The sequence below is a fragment of the Drosophila suzukii genome, chromosome X (assembly GCF_043229965.1).
Source record: "Drosophila suzukii chromosome X, CBGP_Dsuzu_IsoJpt1.0, whole genome shotgun sequence".
Lineage (NCBI taxonomy): Eukaryota > Metazoa > Arthropoda > Insecta > Diptera > Drosophilidae > Drosophila > Drosophila suzukii.
In genome coordinates, this window is record NC_092084.1 from 18,015,602 (window position 1) to 18,041,833 (window position 26,232).

Here is a 26,232-nt window from a genome sequence, read left to right on the forward strand (position 1 = left end):
GCACAAGAAAAACCAAATTTCGTTCTCAAAATTGTATTGTTCTGCACTTTTTGAATAAAAAAAAACTTTTTGATGTTCAAAAACTTGCTTCTTATTTTTGCTTTTCCGTTCACGTCCGCTCTCTACTATTTTTCCACAGCTAGTGCCCCGTTACAGAGCTACACACTGGTATTTATAGGCACTTTGACTGGAAAGTCGCCGCCTGCTGTCCTGCTCACTCTCGGGTAGTTGTTCGATTTATTTGGCTTTGTTTAGATTTAAATAGGGGTATTTCGATTGTCTAAGTGGCCAAGACTAGGATTTGGCATTGCCAAGAGTATGTGGACAATGAAGGACAATCAATTTGCTAGTTGCAATATGTAAAATTTGGCATTGAAAGCGAAATGCGTAGTGCATTAGAGCAGATCTTCCGTCTCGCTTGCTCCAATTGGATGGGATGGCAGAGCTATCGATAATTGAGTTATCGCTTTCCAGCACTGGTCGCAGCTGTTCGTAAGTGTATGTGTGTGTGTGTATTCTAGCTATGTACATTTGTATGTATATGCCTGGACATCTTGTGACGCTCTTTGTTTGGCGAGTTAAACGACCTTTGTTTGTTTTGACGCCGCTAGGAAGATTTGTCTTCGCTTTGGTCAACAGCCTTTAGACAGAGAGCTCCACACACGTACGCATTTTATTACGGCAGTCATCCAATTTCCCCACCCGTTCATAGTACATATATGTATATGTACATTTCTGCACCTGCATGTCGGTGTGCGTGCATCTGGAAAGTTCCTGGAATGAATTGGGCTGATGAAATCGGATGTAGACTGATGTCAGCACCTTAACCCTTGATGTAACCACAACCCCTTAAAAATTAAATTAGTTCCCAATGCGCATTTTTTTATTTTTATACATACATACATATGTATAATTTAAAGGGTGTTTAAACTATTTGATATTGAAATTCTTAGTTTTTTTTTCAAAATAACATTTTTATTTTAAAGGGATAAATATTTTATGTTGAAAAGGTAAAGGTTTTTAGTTAAATGTTTGTACCTATAATTTCTGTAATTTATTAATATCCAATAGATAAATATTAAACGCCAAGACCTAGAATTTTCTAAATACGCACATTTCCAACACAAACAACTACCCAAACCAGTCTTTTTATAATATAAAACAATAGTTTAAAATACCATGAAAATATGGAAAGTATATAGATACAAATGTATGTATACATACAATAGTGTGAATCATGGGACATTTTCACAAAAACAACCCTTGGATCTGATGCAAAAATCCTAAGTCATGAAAATAATTAGGGGTCTCTTTGTTTGCTGATTTATTCAATTTCAAATGAGTTAAAGTTAGGTTTTAGAGAAATTAAATATACATACACATATATATCTTTATATACAATTTTATGAAACAGTTTCCATATATCATAATAGCAAAAATAAATATTCAAGATTCTAAAGAAGAAAATTGTTCAAACTTGATAAGAAAAAATTAAATTTTTAGATCTTATAGTTTAGCGCTGAATTCATATGGCACCTCGGTTAAATTTTTTTTTCACAGCACTTCCAATTTAGAAGCTTTTAACCAAAACTTATTCCAAACTGAAACCCTCAATCCAAAAATAAGCAACTTTCTTTATACAAATTTCGTTTCTTTTATTCGGCTTTGTGTTTTCTCTCGAGTTTTTGTTGTTGTAAATGCAATCCAGGGTCCTCAAACGAAATACGCCGCCAGCTGGGCCATCTTATCCTTGGGCTGTCGACCACCGCGTCCGCCACGCCCCCCGCCCCCCGGACCAGGTCCGCCGCCTGCCGTTACCGCTCCTCCAGCGGCACCAGCCGGTCCACCAACTCCTCCGCCCCCACGACCAACCTTGCCGCCCCGCGATCCGCCGCCACTGCGAACGGGTCTCGATGCCACCGCCCGATGCTTCTCAACCAGGTGGGAGAAGTCCGTGGAGCAGAAGATGCAGCCGCTCTTCTCCTCGCTACCGTCCTTGAACTTGCTCTTGTCGGACTTGTAGACCACGTTCACCTGCTGGGCACCACACTCCTGGCACTTGGCCTCTGCAAAAACGAGGAAATACAATTTTGTTAGATTTAAGAAGGTCAAGATGGCAGATTCTCTGATGATCATGACCCACCTTCCACTGTGATTTTGGTGGCTCCCTTGAAACAGTTGATGATTACGTCGCAGCGATTGCAGCCAAGCTTCCAGGTGGGCGCCAGCGTGCAGTCGAGCACCAGGACCCCGGTGGGGCACTCCACACAGCTGGAGATGCCCAGCGTGTTTAGGGAGTGTGGGCAGGTGGCGTGCGTGCAGGTGTTGCAGCCCCCCAAGTGGGGCATGTCGCTGAATGGGGGATGATTGTAGCAGTACGGGCAGAACGGATACGATCGCCCCTTGACGCCGGTTGAGAAGGCCAGCAGTTCGAAGTCATCCAGCGGGCACTTGAACTCCCGATACACCTTTACATTGCCAATGGGCAGGGCATACGTCTCATCGCAATGGGAGCAGTGTAACCTTGCGGGTTTCGTCTGAAATTGCAGGGTTGAGAGGTTACTATATGGGAGCATGGTGGTCAAATATGGACGGCTCACCTGTATGTACTTCATGTAGCGCCTACACTTGCCACAGCGCGAGTGCGCCTTGCCCGACTCGGCCAGCGGTGAGAAGGAGACCTCGAACAGAGCGTCCATATTGGCTATGTTCTTCACAAAGTACATGAACTTCAGCTTGAAGATCTGGATGGCGTGACGCAGCACATCCTGGAAATCGGCCGAACCCTGGGCAATTAGCGTTAGCATGCGCTCCACCTCCGTTCGCATGGTGGGCAGCACCAGTTCGGGATCGATCTTCTGATAGCCGTGGACCAGGACAATGCCCAGCGTCGTGGGTATCAACTTGCGTCCATTTTCAATATGCACATAGTTGCGCTGGCAGATGTTGTTGATGTGCACCGGAATGGAGGCATCCGTGCCAATGCCATGCTGCTCCATCAGCGTGATCAGCTCCGATTCGGTGAGGTAGTCGGGCGGCCCCGTCTGGCTTTCGGTCAGTCGCACATCGTTGATGGCCACCGTGGTGCCCTGGACAAACGGCGGCATCGGCTCATCCCGTCCGAAGGCCTGCCAGGTCATTACCTTTGTGAAACCGGGATCCATTAACACATTGGCAGTGCAGCTGAAGGTCTCCATGCCCACGCGCAATTTGGCCGTCGTCACTCGATACTTCAGATCCCTCGAAACCGTGCCCATAAAGTGCCGGCAAATGAAGTCGTAGACGCGCCAGGTGTCGCGATCGAAGTCACTGCGGTTTCCCAGTTTCATCGGCGTAATCGGTGGATGGTCGCCCGCATCTTTGCCCTTCCGCGGCGTCTGCATGTCGCCCAGGATGGCGCGCGCCTCCTCGCCGAATTCCCCCGATGGCTTAAGCACGTGCAGCACGGCCGGCAGATCGAAGTTAGTCGGATACTGATTGGTTTCCGTTCGCGGATAGCTGATGTAGCCCTGCGTGTACAGGCGCTCCGCAATTTGCATCGCCTGGAAGGGACCGATGCCCAGCCCGGAGCTGCAAATTCGCATCAGCTCCACGGTGTTTAGGGCCTGCGGTTTACTCTTGAAAGCCTCCTTGCTGCCAACGCTCTCCACGCTGAAAGAAGAAAAGGGGCCTTGGTTAATAATTGGTAAAGTTAAGCTTAGTTAGGAAATACCCTGGTATCTAGTATTTCCATCTTCCCTTGCTGTTAAGTATAAAGTATAAAGAAGATATTCTCTTGTTCGTAAATTGCTTAAATCATCAGTACATCGATTTGTTTGCATTTGTCTCTGAGACCAAAGAAATTATGCTAATTCAGCATGATCGTTTCTATGACAAGCGGATGATGTAGTCATCAGATTTGGAAAGCAAAAAAGAGTCTGACAGAAACGTGGGTAGAAACAGACGCGAAAAGCATGAATGCATGCTTATATATAGACTCGCTAATCAAGCAGAGATGTGCCCTAAAGATGGATAATTTGGCGCCCTTAGTGACCGACAATCTTACGTGGCCTCCTTGTGCTCCTTGACGCGATTCAGCAGCATGATGGCGATGTCCTTCTTGAAGACCCGGCCACGTGCCCATTCCAGTGTGAATTCCGGCTGGCCGGCGAGCAGCTGCAGGTGCCAAAAGCTCTCCGGCTTGAAGGTCTGGATGTCATCGTGCCGCTTCACGCAGAAACCCAGCGTGGGCGTCTGGCAGGGACCGTAGGAGATGAGCGAGGAGTCCAGGTCGCCGTAGCGATCCTGGAAGAACTTTGTCTGGAAGCGGGTGAAGGCGCAGCCAATGCGCAAATCCAACTCCTGTCGCGCGTCCACAGACTTGGCCTCGTTCTCGTTGGGATGCCCCAGCGTCTCCATGGCACCCTTGATGTCCTTGTCCGTGATGGCCGAGAAATGGGCACGGTACGTCACCTGCTTGCTGTACACATTGTGGATGACATGCTGAACGGCGTCCATCACCTCGAAGCAGATGTTCTCGCCCTCCTTGTCGCAATCCAGCCACAGGACCAAGTAGTCGCAGCCTCGCGCCTCAAGGGCCAGGAAGGTGCGCATGTGCTGCTTGGGATTCGTCTCCTTCTTCTCGGTGGGACAGCCAAAGAGCTCCACGGGATCCACTTTGTCCCACGAGTTGTATTTGCTAATAAAGTCCAGCGACATGACATGGCCACAGACGGAGGTCATGCGGAAGTGGACGCTGCCCTCGTTCCGGAAGTTGCCGGTCCACTCGTGCGTGGAGCATCCATTGCCGGTGCCTGGAGGGGATTAGGATTAGATTATTCATGGACTTGTGGGGATTAGCCGGCCAGCTGGACTCACCCCGCTTGGCCGTGCAGCGTCCGTTCGAGAGAATCCCCGCCAGCGATGCCGCCAGCGAGGGCTTCTCGGCCACCATCAGCACGCTCTTCATGGCCCCAACAATCCTAGAATCCTACAATGGAACGGCCAATATAATTGATGACTTTTCCGCGGCGATTGATGACTGCCCACTGGATCTGTTCTCTCGCATGGATTGGCTCGCTGGGGAGCTGCGCCTCGCCGGTTTCGTTTCGGGCTCGTCGATTCCGTTTCGCAGTGCACAATTTTCGCACTTCGGCCGCAATGTTTTCGTTATTTGTCCCGATAATCCTATTTAACCAAATTGCACGGGCATTTTTGTTGGCACTAAAAAAGTCCTACTACAATCAGCGCCTATCGAAATCGTTATCGGCCATTCGAAAAATCCTGCAAAATACGATTCGGCCACACTGCGTTTTTAAGTCATCAGGATGGTGTATCCGCTATGGCGGGAGGATATCTTGGCTAAGTCAGAAGGGTGAATCAGCCATGTCCGAAGTTAACATTTCTAGCGATGGGCAAGCCCCGATATAAACAACGTTGTTTTAATTTTAAAATCTAGTATTCACATCGACCAAATCCGTTTAAAGAAATAGCAGATCCCCTGAGTGAATTTGGATGAACGCTTGTTAGCTTCGCAAAAAACTAGAAAGTTGAATATTTCACTGTGTCTAATGTCTGATACTGTGTCGAATACAATAGTTCAACAGCTATCTGAACTTTTAAGGCACATCCTACAACATATCGGGTGTTCCCAACTGTTTTTGTCATCTATGGCAAAATTGTACATTTTAGGAGCATATAGGTAGTATATTTTTAATGAACCATTTTTTAAGGGCATCATTTTTTGGGATTCAGATTTTGGTACTAATTTTTTAACGTTTTTTCAATCGTAGTTTAGCCAAATCAAGACGTACAGGCAAAAGACCGACAGTTTTGAGCAGCTAACATCCTTAGCTAACAATCCCAATCATTTTAAAGGAAATTTATTTTTTGCATTTTTGCATTGGGATTCAGATTTTGGTCAAAAAGACTAATTTTTTAATGGTTTTTCAATCGTAGTTTAGCCAAATCAAGACGTAGCCAAAAGACCGAAAGTTTTGAGCAGCTAACATCCTGAGCTAACAATCCCAATCATTTTAAAGGAAATTTATTTTTTGACCCATTTTTTCATTTTTTGTGAGGGGTTGCATCATCTATTTTTGGAATTCAGATTTTGGTCAAAAATACTAATTTTTTAACGGATTTTCAATCGTAGTTTAGCCAAATCAAGACGTACAGCCAAAAGACCGACAGTTTTGAGCAGCTAACATCCTAAGCTAACAATCCTTATTATTTTAAAGGAAATTTATTTTTTGACCCATTTTTTCATTTTTTGTAAAGGGTGATGCAACCTCTTGTTTTGGGATTCAGATTTTGGTCAAAAATGTTCATTTTTTAACGGTTTTTCAATCGTAGTTTAGCCAAGTCAAGACGAACAGCCAAAAGACCGACAGTTTTGAGCAGCTTACATCCTTAGCTAACAATCCCAATCATTTTTTGCAAAACATATTCTGAAAAATCTGAATTTTTGAATTGTGGAATTCAACAAAAACACAACGACCCTAAATGTTTCCGGTTGAATTTTCAAACTGCAGGGAGCAGTTGTAAAATTTTTCGGAAGTATTCAATATTTAAAATAATTGACATGTTAAGAATAACTGAAAACAAACTTTTAAATTCGATTATAAAGTAAATATTTCAAACTGGTGATACTAAAATGTAACAGAGTTGCCATGGGTTTCTTATGCAAAAAGTTTGAAAATCAAAAGTTGCACTGCTAACTCCATGTACATAGCTATTTTACATCGCTCATTAGCTAGTAGAAAAACTAGATCCAGTGGGAAAATAGCAAGATTGACAGCACTGTGTTAACATTTTCTGTTAGTACAACATTTTAGTGATGTGGAAGCGTCGATAGTCACGATTAAACAGCGATGGTTGCAAAATGAAGAAAACATCGATAGATATATGTCTCCATCGAAGTTGCTGCACCTCTAGTGCGCATTGTTGTTTTGTTCACCCACTTCGTCGCGTCGCCCTAACAAAATTGCTAAATATTGTTAACAAAAACGCCTCGCACGCACAGTAGCCGGTCGAATACGAATCAGGACGCTCGTAAACAAAGCTTTCTCGGTTGAAGTTGTAAATAAACAAAGAGGTTTTAAAACCAACCATTTTTTTTTTTGGTAAGAAAGCCAGTAACAAACCAAATCACAAACACAATCGAACGTGTGTGGGTGCAAATTAAGAAATAATCAAAGGAAATTTAAGAAAATTAACACACCAACGCACAAGTACACAGATACATATAGAAAAAGGAGCGCGCGGTTAAAAAAGACGAGAGAATAAGAAAGGAGAAAAAACGCCGACTGCGAAAACGGCGACAAAGTGAAATTGATAATAAACGCATAATTTATTTAAAATAATAACCAATCGGCTGCGGCAGTTATAAATAATTAAGAAAGTCAAGAAGAAAAGCACACACAGCGAAAATGGCAACACTAAACAAATTCACAAAAACGCTGTCCATTGATGAAAAGGCCGAGATCAAGGAGAAATTCATAGAGGTGAGATGACAAAAAGTAGCGAGAAAAGAGATAATTGTTGGGGCAATGGCAATAGCGATGGCAATATTCAATCAATAGGAAAAAAGGTGGCAAATTATTATAATTCAAATTGAATGACTCACGCACACACGCAAGAGGAGCAGGAAGAAAACCGTTAAGCGGTGCATGTGGGCGTCGGCGTTGACAATGGGGAGCAGCGACGCCGACCGCGACTGCGGCGCTGGCCTTCAACAGTGCAAAGCAACCCCCCATGAAGTGGACTCAAGAGAAGAAGAAGAGGAAGGAGCAGGAGGAAAGCAGGGGCGGAACTAAAGTTGAATTCTAGGAGGGGTCAAACTGTTTTGAAACATTTTCCTAATTAGTAAAAGCAACGGGATCCGTTAAATTTCAAAAATGCAAAATGGGTGGAAAATTTAATTTAATTTAAAAACAAGTTTAAGAGCTGGTAAATATCTCCAAATACATTCTTTAGATTTTATGTTGAACTAGGAAATGGTCATAATAATTACGAGTTGTTTACAAAGAAAATCGTAAGAGGTTAAGAGTAGCAAGAGTAGTATATAAAGTTAGTATATTTTGTTGATAACGACATACCTAGCCTTCTTTCCCCCAAGAAACAATCCCCTTTGACCCGCCCCTGAAAAGAGACTATGAAGAGCGAGAGAAGCAGAGGCAAAGCATCGCCAGCTAACGGTTAATGCGCTGCGCCCGGTGCTGCATGTTCGAGTGCAAGGGAGAGGGGGCGCGTGCGTGGTTGTGGGTGGAAGGGGGCCAGCAGATGAGCAAACAAGTTTCCCTTTCCCGCATCTCTTATCTCCCGCTCTCCCAGTAAAAAACGTTATCAGGCAAAATTAAAGTATTCTTTAAAAATAAAGGTTTTTTTACTTATATATTTTTATTCGTTTTTTAGGTGACTTTGATGAAAAATATTGATAGAAAACCAGCTCTTGATAGATTAAGATTTTGATAGATTAGATTCAATGAATATGATGAAGTAAATACAATAGATACTTTGATGTATTTTGTAGAATACAGTGGTTAAAAAAAGTAACAATGCAGAAACTTGAAATACAAAATTATAAAATTACTAAATGTTAATATTATTAATTGAGCTTGTAACATAAAGAGACAAAAAACAGATAAACCAAAAGCCACTATCGTCGAATTCCACTGTAGACAATGTATTTTGGTAATTACCCACTTGATAAAGTAGGCAAATATTTCTTATCGCAGCGGGAGAATTTCCCTCAAAATATCTACAAAAAAGCCCTCTTTTGGGTGGTGCCCTCTGCATTTGCAAAACCAAGAACAAAATCATTAAAAACAGCAGCGCATGCGTCGAAAAACGCAAGTTCAATGCCGCAGGTAACGACGCTGCCCATCCTCCCACAGTGACTAATACTAAACAAACTAAAAAAAATCGCGAAAAACATGCAAACACAAAAAAAAAAAATCGACGGCGGCAGCAAACCATCTTTCACTTGACGAATATTTCTCGTGAATTTCGCGAGAATAATATTTGGGCAAGGCCAGCGTTATAACGTTAGCATATAACGTGCATTTATTTCCATACCATGACACCACGTAAAAGTCGCTCTGCTGCCACCCCATTTTTTATGAAGGGGGGGCAGTGGAGGGAATACCATGGAAAACCAGTTTCTGCTTAAACTAAAAATAAAAATCACAGGCCAAGGCACATATACAAGCCCCGTCACCGGGAGAGCGTGAAAAACTACGTCTCAGCTCGGCCGCAGCTTCAATTCAGATTCAGATATCTGCTCTCAACCCGAGACAAGTCGCACAGTGGGCTTAAAGTAGGGGTTAAAAGTAGGAATTTCTGAACAAACCACAGAAAGTATGTCTATCGGATCGGTTAGTGAGGTTTGTTAATCGATAACTTCTGATCTTAAGGGAATAATTGGTTAGATGTATTTCTATCCAATTTTGTTAATGGAATTAGGTTAGGAACTTAAGTTACAACCTTTCAATTTAACTGAAGGTTAAAACTAAGGGTTAAACTTAAGAATATTATTTCTGCAATGTTAGTTTAAAAACTTTCAGATTACTTTTACTATACAATGCGTGTTAAAAAAGCACTCTATTTTTTTTTTATTTTTTTTTATTTTTACTAACCAAGATCTAAGTAATCCCCCCCTTTTTTGACCCACTATGCATTCGTCACCTTGGTTCAAAGGGGCAACCAGAGTCGAGCAATTTTCGTTCAATTTTATGCACACATTTAATAGTTTACAATTGTTTCTTGCTGATTTCTTGCTCGCCTGACTTCTTGTAACCCGCTCTGGGTTTGAGTTTTCGCTGAGATCGTAATTCCCGGCAATTCCAAAACCGAAAAGAGAGAAATAATAAACGCCCACGCTGCAATTGCCTTCGAGTGCAGGCCATAAAAATCCGTATATGCTGGAAGACATAAAAAAGACTTTGCTTGATTGCAATTGCCAACGGAGGGGAAAGAACGGAATTTGTTCAGGCATAAAGAAATGGGGTTTGAAAGTTCCAGGGAGAAAGATTGAGGAATTTTGGATTGACTCAAGTTTTCAGAATCTCAGATTTTAGGATCCAATGTTTAACTGAAGCTTGGTATGATCTTTTATCTTAATCTTATCCACTTAAGTCACCCAATCTTGTTCAAAGTGTACCATTTAAGACAGCTCCTGTCGCACGCGTGTTTGGCGTTAATCGGACGAACAATACGGTCCATTGTGCTCGGCACTCCAATGAATCTGCTTGGCCAACGGACCAATTTGCAAGACGCAGATCCCGAACGAGATCAGGATAAATACTGGAAAACGGCATATATAATGGGATGGGAGTTGTGTGGGCGGGGAACAATCACTGTGCTGATTGACACTTGAAAGCTGAAATCTGTTTTCGTTATTCCACTATTGTTGTTGAATGCTGCGATGACTAATACGGAATGCTACTGCTTGAGATCAACAAAAAATTGAAAAAAAAAACCGAATACGATAAACAATTCCGTACTCTTTTTATTTTCTCAATGAAGGTTGCATACTACGACGGTATTGGAATTATCGTAAGCAAACTCGTTTATCCCACGGGGACTTCGATTCATATTGCTGAAATTGCTATCTGGTGACTAAGTCTATGTCTATTCCCTTTGTGGGGAATACTTATAGTGTGATAAATCTTTCGTAAGTTAAGGAATTTTATAGATATTATAATAATATTCTATTTTTATATTAGGATTAACCCTAAAGTTATTTTCAAGTATTTAAAAGCAATTGCTTGATATAATAACCAGAATGATTTAATATTCTTGTGGTTATCCCTAGAAACTATCCTGTTTAGGGTATTAGGGATCCGTCGATTGCTTTCAGGATTATTGCTTATCGCATGTGAGTGGCACATTGTTGCCATTTGCTTATGTCAAGCAGCCAGCAGACAGAGTTGCCACACCCACATACAAAGCGTTGCTTTTGTTTGTCTTTCGTTTACGTCTCTGGTTTCTGTGTTTCTTTCCCATTCTTCTGGAGTTTTTGTTTTTATTTCACTTCGGGTTCTGCGTGGGAGTGTCAGTGTTAATTGCCGCAAAGCCCCGCATTTTGAGTGCCCCGATGTGAAGGAGATATGCAATGTGTTTTTATGGTTTATCGGGCTTGCATACTTGATAAACAATGACGGTATACATTTTAGCATTTTGATTAATACATCAATGAGTAATTTTTGTTTGGATTTTTTTTTCAAAAGCCTTAGGTTATTAAATGAAATTTTAAGTATTCAAATTTCCGACAATTTTCTTTCAATTTCAAGGTGTGTTGAAAATGCATTTAAACCAAGAATCATATTGTATGCCCGATTTAGCGCTCTAATAGCGTATAATCGGGCATCTATACGCATTTATAAGCCCCGAAATTTATGGTTTTATGGATGCTATTATCTTAGCCGCAGCTGTGCGCCGTCTTTGTTGCATTGCATGTTGCTGTTTTCCAAAGTTGATGGGCAGGCACATAATTCATTTGGCTGCGTTTATTAGGTCTTTCGGATGCGGCTGCTGCTGTTATTTCTTTCTCGATTTTTTCCTGCTTTTACAGTGTGTTCCCATTCACACAAAAAAAAACAACACTTATTGTTGTCTTTTCCGAATATAATTCTTGGGGATGTTGCTGCAGCTTGGCTTTTATCAACATTGTTTTCAGGCCCTTCAAGTGCATTTTGAGTGCAGGCTACTTGGGCACTTAGCGCTAAAAACGCTTTCTTTATTTATTTCCTTTTCAATTTCTTTGTCATTTTAATGCACATGCCAAAGATTTTTGAATACCCAAACGCACACAGTGTCCATCAAAAGTCGTGCCGCACAGTGGGTCGTGATCAAACGGCGATGATATCATTCAATCCCAAAGACTGTGTGTTTATAAAGCCCAAGAAACACGTAAGTGTTACGTGATTGGGGAGTAAACAAATCGAATGTTCAAAATTATTTGGCAGCCATTTAAAATGTCGTTAAAGAATATGGGTCTTTAATAAAAAAAAAAATGTTCGCCATCCTTGGGAGTGTGTGCTGTGAAAAATAATTGGAATTCACACATATCATCTCTGTTAAAGATGGTATTTTCTTGCATTAAGTTGTTCGGAATTCCCCATAGTTACACTGTGCCTCGCTATCAAGAGTGAAAGTGTTCGTAATGCGTTGATTGCATTTTATGTGCGATAAGTTGCAGCTGCATTAATGCAACTTCTCCCTCACTTTACCACTTTTTCTCTCGCTTATTTGGTTGTCCTTTTGCTTAAGTTGACACATTTTATTTCCTTTCGTTTTATACTCTTGCTAGGGGTAACTCCTTTTTTAAAGTTGTCTTGAATTTAAGCCAGTATTTATGGTCTAATATGTTCTATATTTCCATATAATACTATAAATCTTATTTGTGTTGCATAACACATTTAATAATCCTTGTAATCTTAAACCCATAATAATATTAAAACATAACATGGTTGTTTTACTTATGAATATAATAGGATCTGTAAGATATTTAAAGACATTTATTATGACCAAGACAAGTAAGGTTAGAAATATAATATCTCGTTCTTTTATAATATAAGTTTCGATATATGACTAATTTTGATGTTATTTTTTCCTTAAGGGTATTCAAATCCCGGGTACCATTTTTGGGCGCCTTCCCTGGTCGTTTTCGGATTGTTTTTTTGCGTGTCGGGTTTGTTGAACTCTGGCCAGTTACCTTTTGGGGGCAGCGCTGGATTGTTTGTCATTTCTTTTTATCAGTTTTTTGCCATTTTCGGTTTTCACTTGGCACCACAGAAAGAGACAGAGCGAAAAGGGGGATATGGATATGGGTATGGTAAACAGAGACACGGATGATTTAGTGGCTCATTTCCAATATTTACCGGACTGTAACGTCCCCCCTCCCCTTTTCCCCTTTTCCTACATTTTCACCCCTTTCCGCTTTTCCCCACATTTTCCACAGTGTTTTTTGTGTCGTCGATTAACAGTAAATTTGTCATAATGAAGTGCAGCGTTGACTTTCACAGATCGCTTGTGGTCGCGTGCTCTATACACTTGACGAAACATTGTTTTGTTATGTTGCTATGGGAAATCATTGAGGCGCGGCCAATACAATTAACACCCACAACCGAGCGGGGAACTAGTTCATTAGCCGAACTAAACGCTCCTTTAGCAACACAATTGAATGGCCACAATGTGTGTGCAATTCAATTAGCAGAGCACTGGAAAAAATGCTATACTACTTAGTTGTTTGTAGATAAAATTAAAAGTAAAAGGAATAAAGATTCAAAAACATGAAACTACTATTTAAAATGAATTATTCAATTATTATTAATTTAATAACCATGATTATTAGTTACTAGTAAAATAAGAATATTTATAAAAAATTAATCTACTCTTCTATTTAGATGTTACATTTTAGTAGAAACACCTATTATATGGGCAACATATTTTTGGGTTATTAATTTTTTTTATTTTATTAATTACTAATTTTCATGTTTTATAAAGGCATTTTAAAATCCTGTTCGTTATTACTTTATTAATTACTTATTTTCATGTTTTATAAAGGCATTTAAATCCTGTTCGTTAGGAACCTAAATTATAAAGGCATTTAAATCCTGTTCGTTAGGAACCTAAAGAAAACTTAAAAATTTTAATAGAACTGTAATACGAACCCGCACAAATGATCAATGACATTTTCATATGATACTTTGTGGCGTCTGTTTCAATTCATTGGGGGTGTTCGCTCGCCTAATTAGCAAGTGGCCTTTATGACTCAGCCTTGGTAATTTATCCTGGGCCCTGACTAATTCCCATATTATATATCACTCACGAAAGTGTAATCAGTCGACAAGGCGTGGCTTTGGCAAAAAGGAAACAAAACACCAAATACATTTTAGTGAAAAACATATGGGAATCGCCCTGTCTTATCCCACCTTTTTACTTATAGTTGAGGTCAATAGAATAGTTACCAACCTGTTAAAGCAATAAATGATTTGGGAAAGGGAAGAGAATTTTAAGATTTAGTTATAAAATATAAATATGATTCCAAATGAAATGATAAAACATTATGATCCCAAATTGGCTTCGCATATTTATTATTCGCGCTTTATTGATTGAAGCAATTAGTGTTTATTATTTCTGATCACATTATAAACCATTTTATCAGTTTCTGATTAATTACGATTTTACTGGGCATTTGTTTTATTAATTTGACTACAAAGATGTGTGGTTTTTCCAATCCTTGCTGGAAATACCCTCTAATAAAGCCCTAAAACTCAACCAATATTTCCATTATCTTACGAGCAGTTGTCTTTGAACCCACGCCCACAACTTGGCGAGTCCCTCTGTCTAGTTGGCGGATATGTGTCACTGCTGATTATACAATTTACTTAACATTTTTCTTTGCGTGCGCTGGCTGGACGCACTGAAAATTTCTACATAAATATTTATTACACTCAAAGTTGCGAGTAATCGCAGACAAGCGAAAACTCAAAATTTGCTTTACGTGTTACAAATTTCAATTGACTGCGACAAAGTTGAAAACAACAAAAAAAAAGTAAATAAAACGACAACGAAGCCCAAGTTGAATGCGAACAACGACCGGCAAACAACCAGAAAAACAGCAGCAAAACCAAAAAAAAAACCACAACAACGTCAAGAGAAACGAAAAGTAACGCACTGACACCGATTGACACGCCAGGCGACAAAAGTGTTTGAAGTTTTTTATCTTAGGAATAACTCGACTTCCGAAAAATCGGTTCTTATCTGTTTTAGCCTATAGGGTTTGTATATTTAATAAAGCTATAATCAGTCATTTCTATGGATCTGAAATTTTTTTTATAATTTTCATTGAATTTTTTTTGTATTCTCAAAAAATGTTTTTATTTTGTTTAGCTTTTCAGGTTGGAACTTGGAACCTATTTAGGCTCAATTAAAAAATTATATTTTCGATCTGAACTATTTTTGGAAGTTGTTTACAGAATTCTGTGAACTTGGGAAATTTGACATTTCTAAATTAGACTTAGTACCTCCAGTCCATCTTAAGCTTCATATACATATTACATCTATAGCTCTTTGGAAACAGCATTTGTTGAAAGGATAGCTTTCCCAGTAATCCTAAAAGCTTCATATCTAACAAATAGTGATAGAAAATAATCTTATTTTATAGGCAACTCAGTTTCTATGTATAATGTTGAAATAAAATGAAAAAAGATAAAAAAGATGTAATGAATGATATGAAACATTTCATCTTAAAATAGTAATCTTCATTTGGAAAACATATTTTTTGAAACATTTCATCTTAAAATAGTAATCTTAAATGGGAAAACATTTTATTTTGAACATTTCATCTTAAAATAGTAATCTTTACTTGGAAAACATTTTTTTTGGAACATTTCATCTTAAAATAGTAATCTTCATTTGGAAAACATATTTTTTGAAGCATTTCATCTTAAAATAGTAATCTTACATAGATTTTGTTACCAACAATTCTATTCTTCAAAAATGCATCTACCACATTTTTTACCTTTGTAGGGTGTACGCTCATATAGTATCTATTGGATAGTTTTTTTTTTGCGGCCGTGCAACGGTAAACAACTATCTAGCATATCATCATCGGCATAGGCGCATTATTAATTTCTGTTCAATTGATTTCCTTTGCCTGTATTTGAACAGCTATTTCTTATTTCGACCTCCGCAGAGCAGAGGGGTTACTTCGGTTACTTATTGTGGGGTCTCATATGCATAAAGCGGTACGAGTATCTATCAAACAATGCTGATTAACATGTTTCGAATGCTGTTGACTCACGTTCAATCAGCGGGCGTTGTATTGTTGCCTTTTTATATGGTTTATTGTTGATGTTGATGTAATGCTGCCTTTGTTGTCGAGGTCGCGACACACTGAAAAAGTGGGTGGAATGGGTTAAATTGGTTGGGTCGTGGAACGGGGGAGGGGGGTTTTTGAACAACCATAGTTGCATTATCGCACGGCATTATTTGATATGCAAAAGCTAGGGTAAGTCCACTTGTCGTGACAAGCATACGAATTCATAGTTTTTGGACTCGAAAACCGGTTCAACGAAAGCGAAAAAAAAGTGACACAAATACTTAGTGTGTTTTCTCGGCCAGGTGACATTTGCCATTACGTCACTCAAACATTTTTCCCTCTAAAAGCCGGGACAAACAAAACTTGAAAAACTATAAACGCCGCTTAGCATTTTTCCCTCTTTCGAAGCTTTTCGCTGCTGCTAATGAACTTCATTTGCCGTAAATTGCCTTTAAATGACAGTGACTAAGCCCCGAATAGCGGCGCAAACATTGACGCTTGGTAAAAAGTAACAAAATGGATAAATAAACAAAAAAAAAACAAGGCAAAACGTTCATTAACAAAAATTTCGCGCGTTGTTTGTCATAATTATGATTGCCGCCTAAATTCTCTTCTGGGTTCGAAAAGAAGTAGAGAACCTACACAGGGAGAAAAATTTACCTCTATATTGGAAAATGTATAATATATATTATGCTTAACTTATATATTTTGTTGTTTTAAGTAGGAATAATTACATTTTTGCCAGTTTTTTCTTAAAGAAACCTGTTGCTTTTGACAATATAATATTTAATGTGTTTTGTAAAACTTGTATTTAAAGTACATACATTTTTTCCGAGTGTACAGGTGAAGGGTTAGCAAACATCGGTGACACCAAAAGTGAACCTGTAGAAAGTTGCTTGAGGTCAGGCGTGTGCGGTTCTGGTCTTTGATTTTTTACTGTCAGTAAAAATATTATTCAAACTTTAAAGTGCCTTTTAAGAACTTAAAATATTTATAGAAAATATTTTGGTTCTAAAAAAAGAAACAGTAGAAGTATTAGAGGTGTTAATTGTAGAGCTAAATAAACTCATGTCATTAATTGAGGTAAATACCTATTAAATCATAACAGTTGAGCTACCAATTTGGGTTAATTATCGAGGGAAGTTTCATTGTTTAATAAGGTTAATGACTGATAAATTTATACACCAGCCAAAAATGGGTTGTTTAATTAATTCATTTTTAACGTCAAGTCCAGAATTGTAAAGACATCTACTTAGCATAACCGAAAAACAGATTTTATGCAATCTGATCGTGTTGGCAATATTTCTTTAGCCAGCTGCACTTACACAAACTTGTAGATAATATTACGTAATGACAACTGTTTTATCATCGCGGGAAATAATAACAAAAGATGCAGTTTGTTCAGCTGGGTTTATTCTATTTAGTTCGATTTATCGGTTGATCGAGGAGTGCCACTACTTTCGAACAGACAACAAAAGTCTTTGTATGTCCAGCGATTAGTCATCGCCAGTAACTGATCGATAATACTACTTACTGACCACCGTATATAGGTACACTACAAGAAAACATCGGAACTCGGAACCCCTTAGAGAACTATAGTTTCTAGAAATATCCCTTAAAGTTTATTCAATAACCCCTAATACAATTTTATGTTGTAAAGGAAGTCCTAAACTTTTATTGTCGCATTTCCTTGTCTAATCGCGACTCAAACATTCATTATCTTGATGGAATCAGATTTATGTTCTACAAGTTATAACCTAACTGAAATGACAATTGCCACATAATTCACTCGCTGATATAATGGCTATTAAAAAACCAATTACGTTTAAATACCGTGTCCCTCTCTCAGGTATTTTTTGCGCTCATTTTCCCCATTATCTCTCTATAAGTTTACCCGTCGAGTGGTATTGCATTTAACCAAAAACTTTTTGATGCGTAAGCAATTTGTTAAAAGCGATTTTGGACTCTTGTGAATGGTGCGAAAAGGGTTGCCACGTCACGGGTGAAACCGGATATCAGGAGATGACTCAATTGAACCTTTTAACTATCAGTGCTTACATTAATTTATTTCAGTTTCCTTAAAAGATGATTCACTTTTGTATTTATTCCTTAAGTTATACTATTTTCAGAGATGATAAATAAATATATAAGGAATAATATTTTTAAAAAGAAAGTTTTAAGAATGAAATAAATTAATAAATTAAAAAAGAATATCAACATAATTCAACTTCAAACGGAATCCCTAAGTAAGTAATATCGCTTGGAGCATAAGTATCTTAAAGAGGAGTATTTTTTAGATCTCAATGAGTTGATTTAGTTAGATTGGATCCTTAAAGGACCTTCAATTGCCCTGCCCTTTTTGGCGACCTGGTAACCCTGAATTTTAAGAGAGCGGAAAATGAGAGCGAAATAATTAATATATCGGTGAAAGAAATGGAGCGAATGATGGAACTTATCAATTGCAGGAGAGAGTCAAAAAATCGTAAAAATAAACTTATTTTGTTAAATTTTTTTTCAATTTTCTGCAGATTTTGTATACATTTTACTTACATGTATGGAGTTTTACTGAGTGAGTAACTCAGCTGGTTTTTTGTGATTCAGGATGACGCGTTTTTAAAAAGGTGTTTTTTACTCTCTCTTTTTTCTCTCTCTCCCTTGTGTCTCTCTCTCTTACTGATAAGGAACCGTTCGATTAAAGTGCTTTTTTTTGCGTATGTTTTTTTTGTGATAAAAGAAAAGGCATAAATAGTCCGTTCCACTGAAATACTCAACTAGTACTCAACTTTAGCTCGTGGAAAGCAAATCAGCAAAAAAAAGAAGGAGAAAGAAAGAAAGAAAGGAGTTGTTTTATTTTAAATAAAAAAGAAAAAGCTCGAATCCTTGGCTCTCTCTTTGTTGCTCTCTCGCGTCGCTCTCTCTGGATCAGTTTAAGTTCTCTTTCTTCCTCTCGTGTTTGTGAGTGTGTGTGTGTACTACCTGTGTGAAAATCAATTAATATTTTGTTGTTTGTTTATTTTCGCAACGAAAACAAGAAGGAATTTAGTAAATAATAAAGTTAATTTCGCGAGCAAATATACCTTGGAATAATGGCCGATATTATCAACGTAGAGCAGCACCAAACCACCGAGGAGTTCAAGCAGAATCTCGAGGAGCTGATCCCCAACGTAGGTGGCGCCACTCAGGTGGCTACAGTGGATAGCCGCTAAGGCGAAGGGGCAAATGATTTATTAAAATAAATACAAGATAAGGGGAATGAAATCATTTTTTAAGTCTTATACCTTAAGAAGCTTACAGAAGTATTTATTAAAAAAAATTACTAAGAAGTGCTATTATTTTTGGAGCAAAGTCTTCTGTTGGTTATTCCAGAAAATAATTTTTTTTTAAATGATAATGATTGTTCTATGAATTTACTAGTGTCATATAAAAATTTGCATCATCTTTAAAAACTATCCAATTTTTTTTAACTAAAAATTGGTTTGGTCTTTCTAAAAATGTTGCCAAAATATAAGTTCAATTTTGATAGTTTTGTTGAAATAAAGAGGCGAACTGTATTTTTTTTACTCACAATTCACGTAATCACTCCCTCTCGATTTTGGTGTTTTTTTTTTCTTTTTTGTTCCTGCCCTATCATTTTTTTCTTGGGGCACTTTATGGCTTTTTAATCGATAACACCGACGACAGGTGACACGCATACCAATACCCATCAGCAGGGCCTTTACAGTGAACACCTCCGATAAAGAGCACGCGCCCCAACTGACCCATTGAAAACCCCCTTCCCCTATAAATATACTTATATAGGGAAAATCAAAATCACTTCCGTTCGATGTCAGTCATATGCATGTTGGCCAAAAATATTTCCCTGCTATCAGCCCATTCGATATTCCCTCTTTTGACCAAGGACAAACAGCACCATCGATGGCTTTTGCGGTTTTCCCCCCTCGAGAACTCGAGGACCGCCCATCATATCATTACCATATACGTAATCAAGTGCTGTTTTCGATTTTATGTTCCCTTTTTGGCGCACAGAAATTTATCTTATCGACAAACAGCAAAAGCGGAGCAATCAACGCACCACTACCAAACCGAGTTACCAACCAATGAGCCATAAATTCCACAGTCCAGTATATACGGCGATCACCCTGGCCCCTTTTCCCGTCTATTTTCCTAATTTCGCATACGCGAAATGGCACAAAATAGCGTACCTTTTATGAGACCGCCTGGCTAAATATTTGGTTTTTCCCTAAATTCGCATTTCGGTGTTGTTTCCCGGAAATTTGCAATATTTTGGAGGTCTTATGGAAACTAACAGTGATCACTATGGGTTGGGTAGTTGAATTATAGATCAAATTTTTCGCACAAAAGCATATGTATATGATATAAAATGGTATATACTTTCTCAATAAGGTAAGACATCAAAAAGTTCGGGATAAATTTGTTGGTTTCCAAAGAATTAATTAATTTATCATAATATTATTGAGTAAGGTTAGTTTTTAATAATTTCAGTAAGATAGTTTATACTGAAAATACCCGTTTGTCTTCCTTATAACAGTTTTTTATAACAATTTTAAGTGCTATAAATGCAAAAATCTTATTTCGAAGAGTTTAAATATTTTTGTAACAACCTTTACCAAAATCATATATTATTTTGATGAAATCTGAAATCTATAAAGCCCGCCAAAGTTCCTTCTTATCAAAGATATTTCCAGCATATTGACCAGTAATCTCATTCAACCTTTAAAAATGACTAATCAAATTTATGCTTGTGGTGAAACCGAAAAAATCAAGACTAAGTGGACTTAACGGTTTGATTAAATTGCTTTTATATAAGATTACTTAAACTTGCTAAAAACAAGAAAGGAAAACATTAGGACTAAAAATTGTATTTAAAACGGTTGCCTCTTAGTCATTTATTTATTTTTATAAGAAATATTTAAAAGATTTTTTTAATTAAGCGGTTAGCCTCTTAAGTATGTATTTTCAAACTGATTCATCGGGTGATTTACAAAATTTTGTTTAGGCTTTCACTTCTTTAGTTTTTTTCCAAGACTCTTCAATTACTGGGGTATTTTTTTGGGGCGCCCACTCACGCTTTTGAACTGTATAATTTGAAACGAGCAATTTTCGATAATCAGCGATATGTCAGTCAGGTGAAAGATAGTGCCCCTCTCGAGTTGGAAACTGAAAAGTGGAAACTAAATTCGATAAGACCGGCAAATAGACTGTTCTGCGATAAGGTTGCGGGAGATGGAAATACGATTTAGCATACTGAATTCCGCAGATAAAACAGGTGGGGGCATTGGAATGCGGCCGTGTGTTTGGCTATCGGATTTGATTGATGACTCACCGATCGATCGGGGCGATCGACGGACAACTTACTCATGACCGAGGATTACTCATAGATCTCTCCTCTTTCTCGCTTGATGTGCCCTCTCAAGTCATTTTCAGTTCCGAGAAGGCCAGGAAGCTAAATAATGAATAAGTGAAACTATTAAAAGGTCAACAGTTGTTCAAATAAAATTATCATTTCTTTTTTTTTAACTGAAACTGAAATGAATAATCACTGATTATCGCAATAGTCACTGCTACCATTTGTTTATTTATATTTAGTATGTTTCACAAGTTCTAAATAATCCTTTATCATTTTTGTTTTGGTGGTTTTTTTAAAATTTGAAATGAATAAGTCCTACAAATCTAATGTTTTATTTTGGGATATGTGAGATTATGACAGCTAATTTTAGAAATTTTATTATAAATTCCATATATGTAACATCCATACTAATAAAAACTTCTCTCCCTCTTCCAGTTGGATGCCAACAAGGATGGCTTCATCGACCTGCACGAGCTAAAGGATGCCCTCAATCAGGTGGGCTTCAAGCTGGCCGGCTACCAGGTGCGCGAGATGATTGATGAGTACAAGGGCAAGGGCAAACAGACCGCCTTCCAGGGCAAACTGAATCTGGAGGAGTTCGAGGCACTGTGCCTGGACCTGAAGAGCAAGGATGTGGCCAGCACATTCAAGACCGTCGTCTCCAAGAAGGAGAACCTGGAGACCCTTGGCGGCATGTCGAGCATCTCGTCCGAGGGCACCACCCATTCGGTGCGCCTCGAGGAGCAGCTGGCCTTCTCCGACTGGATCAACTCGAATCTGGGCCATGACAAGGATCTGCAGCATCTGCTGCCCATCGACAGCGAGGGCAAGCGATTGTATCTGAGCATCAAGGATGGTATTCTGCTGTGCAAAATCATCAACCACTCCTGCCCGGACACAATTGATGAGCGGGCGATCAATAAGAAGAACCTCACGGTCTACCGGGAGTTTGAGAATTTGACCCTGGCCTTGGTTTCCTCCCAGGCTATCGGTTGCAACATTGTGAACATCGATGCCCACGATCTGGCCAAGGGCAAGCCGCATCTGGTGCTGGGTCTCCTCTGGCAGATCATCCGCATCGGTCTGTTCAGCCACATCACTCTGGACAGCTGTCCAGGATTGGCTGGCCTTCTCTTTGACAACGAACGTCTCGAGGATCTGATGAAGATGTCGCCGGAGGCCATCCTCCTGCGATGGGTCAACCACCATTTGGAGCGTGCTGGCATCTCGAGGCGATGCACCAACTTCCAGTCGGACATCGTCGATTCCGAGATCTATTCGCATCTACTGAAGCAGATCGCCGGCAATGATGCCGACGTTAATCTGGATGCTCTGCGGGAGTCGGACCTGCAGTCGCGAGCAGAGATTATGTTGCAGCAGGCCGCCAAGCTCAACTGCCGCAGCTTCCTCACGCCGCAGGATGTCGTCAACGGCGTCTATAAACTCAATCTGGCCTTCGTCGCCAATCTTTTCAACAACCATCCGGGATTGGACAAGCCCGAGCAGATCGAGGGACTCGAGTCCATCGAGGAGACGCGCGAGGAGAAGAGTAAGTATTCAAATTAGTCGAATATTGTTTGATATATCTGATTAAGTAGTTTATCAACTGTCTATATAAGTACAAAAGTTGACAAATAGGGTTTTCAAATATTTTTTTATAATATTCATCATTAGTTAAATTACGAAATAAATAAAACAAGTGGAATGCTTTTTTTAAACCATTATAAAAAAGGTATTGATGAGGAAAAACCAGGCAACAATGTTTATTTTTAAAGAAGTACAGATATCAACGACCAAGGCATTAATTTATAACATAAATAAAGCACTTCCTATAAATATAAAGATAAATTTTATCAAAAAGCTCTAAACAGGAAGTGCAAGCCATAAAAACTGAGAAATTCGTAGTCAAGAGACCATTTATCAAAAGAGGGAAAGTTTAATCTATATATATAGAACCTAACTTTTGAGAAGTATTCCGAAGGTGTGTTATGTTCCAATATTTCTAAAAAGTTAACTTAAAGTTTAACAAGGATCTGTAATATTTAGTGTGTGGTTACCATTATTTACTAATTAATCCTTTTTCTCTTTTCCAGCCTACCGCAACTGGATGAACTCGATGGGCGTGGCGCCGCATGTGAACTGGCTGTACTCCGATTTGGCCGATGGTCTGGTCATCTTCCAGCTTTTCGATGTCATTAAGCCGGGCATCGTCAACTGGAGCCGGGTGCACAAGCGCTTCAGCCCGCTGCGCAAGTTCATGGAGAAGCTGGAGAACTGCAACTACGCGGTGGATCTGGGCAAGCAGCTGAAATTCTCGCTGGTCGGAATCGCTGGCCAGGATCTTAACGATGGAAATGCCACGCTGACGTTGGGTAGGCATTAAAATTCAATGGGGAAATGCAATGAGAGTCTAAATCCTTGAATTTCCACCTTCATAGAAGCTTTACTGGGATTCTTAGCTCTTTTGCTTTCCTAATTTAAATAAATACGCTAATTCTCAATGTATTTACTCTTACAGCCCTCATCTGGCAGCTAATGCGCGCCTACACCCTGTCCATTCTGTCCCGCCTGGCCAACACCGGCAACCCCATCATCGAGAAGGAGATCGTCCAGTGGGTCAACAACCGATTGACGGAGGCTGGCAAACAGTCGCATCTGCGTAACTTCAACGACCCGGCCATAGCCGATGGCAAGATCGTGATCGATCTGATTGATGCCATCAAGGAGGGCAGCATCAACTACGAGTTGGTGCGCACCAGCGGCACACAGGAGGTGAGTTCCGCAAACTATGGGTTTAATTGCCGGTAGATAACATACCATGGAGGCAATAAGTCCTGATATTAAGTTTAGATGGTAACCAGCAGAACTAACGCCTATCTAATCCGCAGGATAACCTGGCCAATGCCAAGTATGCCATCTCCATGGCCCGCAAGATCGGCGCCCGCGTCTACGCCCTGCCCGAGGACATCACCGAGGTGAAGCCCAAGATGGTGATGACCGTCTTCGCCTGCATGATGGCCCTCGACTACGTGCCCAACATGGACAGTGTGGACCAGAACAACCACAACAGCTCCGCCAACAACAGCAATTAGGCGCCACAGCCACAACTCAATTATACATAAACAAAAGGACGGAATTTTGATGGGGATGAAAAGTGGGAACTACGTATATTTTTCGTATTCGCTAATTACTAATAACTCTATTCGATTGCGTTCCTTCCTGCGCTACCAATACATTTTTTGTGTTTTTTTTTATTTCGATTACTTTTTGTAATTTTTTTTATTATATATTTATATATTATATACTTGAGTATGAGTTTTTCCCCCCCTATTGTAATTAAGCAAACAGATTTTAGAGTGTCGCGCATCTGTTTCCGAGCCCGGCGAGATGTTTCTTTATTAGTTTTGTTTAACAATTGTTTAATTATACAACTGTAACCTTATTTTATAAATAGAGGTTTTGCTTTTTCCGCTTTAAATCCTTAAACAAAAAAAAAGAATTAGGAAACGAAAGAAACAAAAGAAACAAAAACGAAGCGACAAAGTTTAACGTGCAAGATTAAGAGAGAATTATAATATTAACATTGCGACGAAAACAATGAAAACAATTAAATTTGTAATATATATACATATATATTTATATACGATTACGATATGCGCCTATATACATAATATATATTTACATAAATCGATATATTTTTGCATAAATACGTTGCCTGAAGGGGAGATAATGTACGAAGATCGGGTCCGGGAATATCCAGAAACAAAATAGATCGTGAAAAAAAACAGAGTAAATAATTTTGTATTTAATATATATTTTTTTGCAAATAATTGTAAGCCGCTTTTGTTTATGTTTTTTTCCAATGCGTGTGTTTGTTCTATTTCTTTTTACATATTTGTATAATTTTGCGTTTAAGTGCGTTAGAGCGAGGTGGCAATAGGTGGCGCCAACATGGCGTAGAAAGAGAGGGCAACAAACATTTTTTAGTGCAATGAGGCGACATACAAATCCAAGAGAAAAAACGAATTAAGAAAAAGATGAAGTAATACTATATGCATAATACAAGTAAAACAATAAAGTAAATCTAAAAAAAGACTAAACTGGTTTGTTTATCATTGAAATTATACTTGGAAAGTACAGAAAGGTTTGGTATGAGTATGGTAAATCCAGCCGTTCACTTTATTTGGGAAAACATTTTTTATATATTCCCCTAATACCCATTATATTTTTGACACAAGTTTTTTATTTTTAGAAACAATTACTTGCAAAAGATTCTTATCGTTCCCTTAGCATATTTATTTTATTTATACAATTGAAATGCGTTGGGCTTGTAGAAATCCCTAAAGCCTTAGCCGCTCATAAAAAGTTGTATTATATTAAGTGTTCATACCTTATGTGCTCTCATGTAAGCACCTACTTTTCTTGGAAATAATTGTACTAGAGATTTAAAAGCCGAAGTTTTTACGGCTATGCGTGTATAAAAACCATGTCGATAAGGACTTCTATAATAGATGTCTTTGGTATTTCGGACCCTCCATTTAATCGGACAGCTTATCAGATAAGACGCTTCTCACGTGGCAAAAAAAAATCGAGTGGAAATCCAATCGTCTTACATTTGACCAGCAATGATAACGCTGTACACCTAGAATTGAAGCGTTGAATGTCATTCATGGGAACCCTCGGATTCGAATGGCCGGTGATTGCAATTGGGACCAATAAAAATAGTGTCATTGCCAGTTGGCCGATCACTTAGTAAATTGATTTATGAAAAGAAAGTAAAAACTTCTCAAAAAGAATATGCCTAAGCAAAACTTAAAAATAACTTTAAATTAATTGCTTAATACAATGGAGTTAATAAATACTACTAAATAATCGTTGAAACAGTGGAATGGCATTATTAAATGATGAAAAAATGATAAAACTAACATTTTTTAAATATATTTATCAGGCAGCTACAAAAATCTCTTAAAACTCAAATTTAGTTTTATCTTTTTTATATATTTCTTTTTTAATTTTCAAGTTTCTTCTATTTTATTTATTTGTTAAGCCAAAAAGT

The 26,232-nt window shown here is 38.8% G+C and overlaps 3 protein-coding genes across 4 annotated transcripts in view; 1 reads left to right on the top strand and 2 right to left on the bottom strand.

Annotated features, from left to right (window-relative positions):
- LOC108004733 (polyubiquitin-C) overlaps positions 1 to 166 on the bottom strand; it is a 5,213-nt gene extending 5,047 nt beyond the window's left edge. The window contains exon 1 of the mRNA XM_017067758.4: positions 1 to 166. This exon is cut by the window's left edge and continues 16 nt beyond it. The gene's annotated coding sequence lies outside the window, so the exon portion shown is untranslated.
- Positions 167 to 1,630: 1,464 nt separating this feature from the next.
- Positions 1,631 to 5,221, bottom strand: Top3beta (topoisomerase 3-beta). Its single transcript, XM_017090583.4, has 5 exons — positions 4,858 to 5,221; positions 4,046 to 4,793; positions 2,601 to 3,651; positions 2,144 to 2,537; positions 1,631 to 2,066 (listed from the first exon to the last, which is right to left on the bottom strand). The coding sequence occupies exons 1-5, from the start codon at positions 4,946 to 4,948 to the stop codon at positions 1,714 to 1,716; spliced, it is 2,637 nt and encodes an 878-aa protein (XP_016946072.2). The 5' UTR covers positions 4,949 to 5,221; the 3' UTR covers positions 1,631 to 1,713.
- A 1,706-nt stretch (positions 5,222 to 6,927) lies between these two features.
- On the top strand, positions 6,928 to 25,276 carry Fim (plastin-2 Fim). Of its 2 annotated transcripts, none has more exons than XM_017067775.4 (5): positions 6,928 to 7,484; positions 21,612 to 22,725; positions 23,270 to 23,548; positions 23,695 to 23,948; positions 24,065 to 25,276. In XM_017067775.4, exons 1-5 carry the CDS (start codon positions 7,410 to 7,412, stop codon positions 24,266 to 24,268), a joined length of 1,926 nt encoding a protein of 641 aa, XP_016923264.1. In that variant the 5' UTR covers positions 6,928 to 7,409; the 3' UTR covers positions 24,269 to 25,276. The 2 variants fall into 2 exon arrangements, with proteins under 2 accessions (XP_016923264.1, XP_016923263.1); XM_017067774.4 differs by lacking the exon at positions 6,928 to 7,484 and adding an exon at positions 18,613 to 18,972.
- Positions 25,277 to 26,232: the final 956 nt, after the last annotated feature.

Excerpts from the sequence above, each read along its gene's own strand:
- Top3beta (XM_017090583.4), bottom strand. The coding sequence starts at position 4,948 with ATGAAGAGCGTGCTGATGGTGGCCGAGAAGCCCTCGCTGGCGGCATCG. Across the intron at positions 3,652-4,045 it reads AAGGAGCACAAGGAGGCCAC|CGTGGAGAGCGTTGGCAGCA; the intron begins GTAAGATTGTCG and ends TTCTTCTTTCAG. Across the intron at positions 2,538-2,600 it reads GCTACATGAAGTACATACAG|ACGAAACCCGCAAGGTTACA; the intron begins GTGAGCCGTCCA and ends CTGCAATTTCAG.
- Fim (XM_017067774.4), top strand. The coding sequence starts at position 18,895 with ATGGCCGATATTATCAACGTAGAGCAGCACCAAACCACCGAGGAGTTC. Across the intron at positions 22,726-23,269 it reads GGAGACGCGCGAGGAGAAGA|CCTACCGCAACTGGATGAAC; the intron begins GTAAGTATTCAA and ends TCTCTTTTCCAG. Across the intron at positions 23,549-23,694 it reads AAATGCCACGCTGACGTTGG|CCCTCATCTGGCAGCTAATG; the intron begins GTAGGCATTAAA and ends TTACTCTTACAG.